This window comes from Melozone crissalis, unplaced genomic scaffold, assembly GCF_028551555.1.
Source record: "Melozone crissalis strain CALT ecotype California unplaced genomic scaffold, PUWL_Pcris_2 ptg000033l_1, whole genome shotgun sequence".
Lineage (NCBI taxonomy): Eukaryota > Metazoa > Chordata > Aves > Passeriformes > Passerellidae > Melozone > Melozone crissalis.
In genome coordinates, this window is record NW_026535811.1 from 16,465,637 (window position 1) to 16,470,206 (window position 4,570).

The following is a 4,570-nucleotide window of genomic DNA, read 5'->3' on the forward strand; positions in this document are numbered from 1 at the left end:
CTGGCCATGTAGGAAGGAGATCTTGTAACACATCATCCCAAGGAAAGAGGACTGAAGGTTTGTCACCGAGATAAGTATGACGGTAAGTGAGAATTTTTTGGTCTGTAGCAAACATTTAGTTTGCAATTAATGCTTTCTTTTTCATGTGAGTGCAATATTTAGGAACTGTGGGGGGCTTAAGAAATTTTCCTTAAAAATAACCCAAAATAAATACACACATAGATATATGTATTTTAAACAACTGTATTAAAAATACACCAATAGTACAACCTCTCAAACCCAGGATGAAACAAACAGATTCCCTGGTGCCCATCACTGTTACCAATACATGAATAACAACATGGTCTGTGTGAACAAGCAGAGGTGCAACTTGTGCACAGAGGATTCATGCTCAATGCTTCCATTTGCATGTGCTGCATCAGTGAACAACCTCCAAGAATCAAAAAAAACTTGTCTTGTGACTTGTTTTAATCATGGTTGATATTGATAGGATGCTAAATTTAAAACATTTTTTTCCTTTTTTTTTTTAACCTGGGGAAGTAGAGATTTTGTTTCTTGTTTGGTTTGTTTGTTTGGAATGACAAGCCCCCTACATTTGTTTGTTGTCTATGGTTTGGTAAAATCAAGGTAGATTTTATAGCATCTTTACCCATTACTTTGTACATTATCCTCATTTCTGAAGGTTCTGATGTCCTTGTAAATAGGACCACAAAAGTTGCTTGCCTTGATTGCAGCTCTCACCAGGATGGAATAGATTTGAGTAAAAAGAATAAAGTTCAATTTAAGGTTAATCCTCTGATCAGATCAGGGTGCACTGAAACCCCCCTTGAGCAAGAGGAGGTTTGGCAGCAAGACAGGGACAAGGCAGCAGCTGGGAACACTTTAGATGTGAAGTTGGGAGGATGTGCAGATGTGAAAGACTCCTCCTGCACCTTGTGGCTCTCTGTTGCGCACAGGGGCTGCAGAAACCCCCAGTGTCTGCCCTGGCACTGCTCCTGGCCGCGTCCTTCCTCACCTTCTCCTGGAGCGCCCCTCAGGTGAGCCCAGCATGGAGCTCATGAAGCTCAGAGCTTGGTGCCTTTAAGTATTTGCATTAATTAGCAATGGCATGGAATGTTGACACATCTCTTTTCCCTCTTTTTTTTAAATATTTTTTTTTATTGGGCATAAAGGCTCATTTCCAAAGGAGAAACTGGACTCCTCAGGCCATGCTCTATTTGAAGGGCGCACGTAAGTCTCGAGCTCTTTCCATTTTGAGGAGATAATTTTCCCCACCCCGGATTATTCCTTGGTTCCACACAAGCAGGAGATGCTGAGGATGCTGTGGGGGGTAGAAGTCTTGAGACTTGCAGGGAGGATGTGCTAATTGCATGGTGCTAATTATGCTATGGTCACACCTTTGGTCCCTGTACAGGCCATTCACTTCCCAGATGGACTCAATGCCCCTTGTGGGTCCTTCCCATCAGAATATCCTCAGATTCTGTACTTAGTTAGAGATGTTGTCCTTTGATCCAAATCATCAAATATAACAGATATATTAATATGAAAAATTGTATTCTGAATTGTTGATTTAAAATTAAAAGATATCAGGGAGGGCAGGTATAAAGAGAGGAAGAAAAAAACCTCCCTGTAAATTGTAGAAAAGAAAAAGAAGGTCATAATCCTGAGTGAAATGCAAAAGGGAGACAATATAAATAACTGCAAAATAAAATCAATATAAGCTCCAAACAACTGTAAAGACAACTGAAAGTTTTAGTGACATTAATACAATTATTTCTATTAATAAAAGTGAAGATTTTGGCCCTTTTTGTTATTTTTTAAAAATTCTTCCAACGGAATAATGCATTGTGTTACTTCCCTAGTGAGGTTTTTCTCATTCTTATTGATGCACAGGAAGCAGTGTGATTTTATTTTGTTAGTTTGGGATTTGGGATGGGTTTGTTTGGTTTTTTTTAATAAAAATGCTATTTAAAAGCCAAGACTTCATAGTCCAGCAAAGAGATTGAAGGTTCTTGACCATATACAAAATTGAAAAGAGTCCTTTAGGGACTATGAAGTAGGAATTACAACAAGTTTGGGGGCTGTTTTCACCCTTGTCTCACTGCTTCTGTAGAGGGACGTCGGTTCATCGCAGATGAGGGCCAGAGGAAGGACCTGTATGACAGAGTGCAGCTGGGTGAGTCCATCAGCACGGGGCTGTGGAGCCCACCCACCTCCCCAGCTTATGGGAGAAATCCCTGGAAAGGGAAGGGGATCTGTTTTCCTGGAATCACAGCCAAGGAAACAACTAAACCCCCTTCTTTTAGTGCCTTCATTCCAACCAGCACATGACAAAGGCTGACTTCCCTCTCAGGTGCACCTGTGTGATTTCATTTACATAATTTCCAGACTGACCTGGCTGCTAAGTGGGATTTTCATCAGTGCTTTTGACTTTCTTTTTGCACTGGAAAAAAGAATCAAATCAAGCTATTAATTGTGCTGAAGCGACAAATGATAGAAGCAGATGTCATCAATCCACACTAGGCAAGGTTTCTGGAGGGAACAGGATGTTGTAAAAAAGTTAGGAACCTACAAAAAAGGAAAATGTTCTTTTTACCTTCTAAGGGATTTTGAAATAACTTCCCTTTTAAAAAGATTGCTAATCTCTTGTGTTAATTATCAGGCTGGTTTTGAGCAGACAATGCTATAGAATGAAGGAGACAATATCTTCTTGTCTTTGACTCTCTAGTTATAGAAATAATAAAAAAGCAAAGAACAAAGAAATGCTATAAGACACTAACAAACCATGCATGTCTGATTTTTCATTCTAGAAACACGCAGCCATAACAGAAATCCTTTATCCCTTTCTGAAGCTGCTGTGCTGTTCCTTACTTCCTTACAGAAAGCACAGGAAGGTAAATGCATGTTTTGTCTTACTCTTTTTTAAAGTGCCTTTTCAGTATTTCATTTACTAGCAAATTAATCTAGAAGGTCTGTTTTGAACTGAGATATTGTTCAACAGAGAGCCCTGTATTGGAGTGCACATTTAGACAGATTACAACATGAGCCACATAATGATAGCAGGTAAATATTTGTGTATTCTGCTTTTAATTTTCTGTTTGGATGTTTTACTGGTTTGGATTCAAGGGAATGGCTATTTTTCAATTGAGTTTTTCACCCCAAACCTTTTCTGGAGTAACTTTTTCTATAGCATATTGTTTGCTTGTGAAAATTTTATTCCCACACTGGATTTGGTGCAAAGGTTTAAAAGAATCCATAAGAACACCAGGAGAGGAGCTGCTGGTTTCACATCACCAGGCTGAGACCCTAAACCTTTGCTGTCCAGGTCCTCTGCCCTTAAATCTCTCACCTCTCCAGCTACCACAGACTTTTTTTTTTGGGAAATGGAGCTGGGGCTCTGTGCTCTGCCCTGGCAGAACTCTGAACAAAAAACAAAAAAACCAAAAAAACCAATCAAACAAAAACCCCACATAAACAAACCAAAACAAAAATCCAAACCAAACCAAACCAAACCAAAACAAAAAAACCCACCACAAACAAAAAACCAACCAAAAAAAAAAAAAAATCAGTGGCATTTTGGAGAGAGAAAATGCAGAATAAAAAAATGAGCACAGTGCTTTGGACAAAATATGTGAGAACTTCTAAAGTTAAACCAGTGAAAGTGCCATTTGCATACCCACAAAAGCCTCTGCTGAAGGTGGATTTTTCCAAATTTTAGTGGTATTTTCCTGCCTGTTGTTGCTGTAGCAGGGGAGATGTACAGCAACAGAGAAAAAGGGTGAAATATCTGAGAGAGATAAGCAGAACTGGCAGCTTGTTTGAAAAAAAACTAGGTAGAGTAACATTTCCATCTCTGTGGTAGGAAATAACCAGTCAAACCTGGGTAAGCCATGCACTTTCAGATCAGCTGACTGAGAGCAATGCACAAATGAAGAACAAATCTATTATTTTCTTCAGCATGATTTTTTTTTGCCATGTGCTAACTTACCCCTCTGGACACAGTTTGTAGTTTTCTTCTTCAGCAAACAGAAAAATTCCTACATTTAAAAATGAGAGAATACATGACTGTTTTTAGAGATGCTGCCTCTGTCTCTCTTAGCTGAGCAGTCACACTGCACTGAATCTGTGCCTAAGGCACATCTGAAAGCTCAAAACTTTGGCTGGCTGAACTTTCCTTCATCTACAACTTACTTCTCCCCATTGTGTCTTGTCTTACAGCGGAAGAAGAAAACAGTGAACACCCTGGCTACTTGACAGACAGTCTATTAAATTGGTGAAATTATTTCAAATGCCTTTAACATTTGTACAGCTTTGAACCTGAAAGCATAACTTATGTAAGTAAAGTGTTTCATCCATTCTCACTGAAGTTCCCAAAGGGTGAGGTGTTTTCACATTGCAAAATTTTGGATCCAAAGGGATTAAAAGGTACTAGTTCAGATAAGGAAAGCATCTGTAAAGTTCCTGCTTTCTTTAAAGCACTTTGTATGTCTCATCTGAAATTTAAAATACATGGCATCAGCTCACCTGAAAAGATAATTAAAACTGTCTTTTTGGACAACTTCATAAAAAA

General features: G+C 38.9%; 1 protein-coding gene across 1 annotated transcript; it reads left to right on the forward strand.

The window, feature by feature from the left end:
• Nucleotides 1-4,277, forward strand: SPX (spexin hormone). The gene is made up of 6 exons (XM_054282260.1): nucleotides 1-82; nucleotides 957-1,037; nucleotides 1,173-1,230; nucleotides 2,114-2,176; nucleotides 2,811-2,894; nucleotides 4,219-4,277. The coding sequence occupies exons 1-6, from the start codon at nucleotides 77-79 to the stop codon at nucleotides 4,275-4,277; spliced, it is 351 nt and encodes a 116-aa protein (XP_054138235.1). The 5' UTR covers nucleotides 1-76.
• Nucleotides 4,278-4,570: the final 293 nt, after the last annotated feature.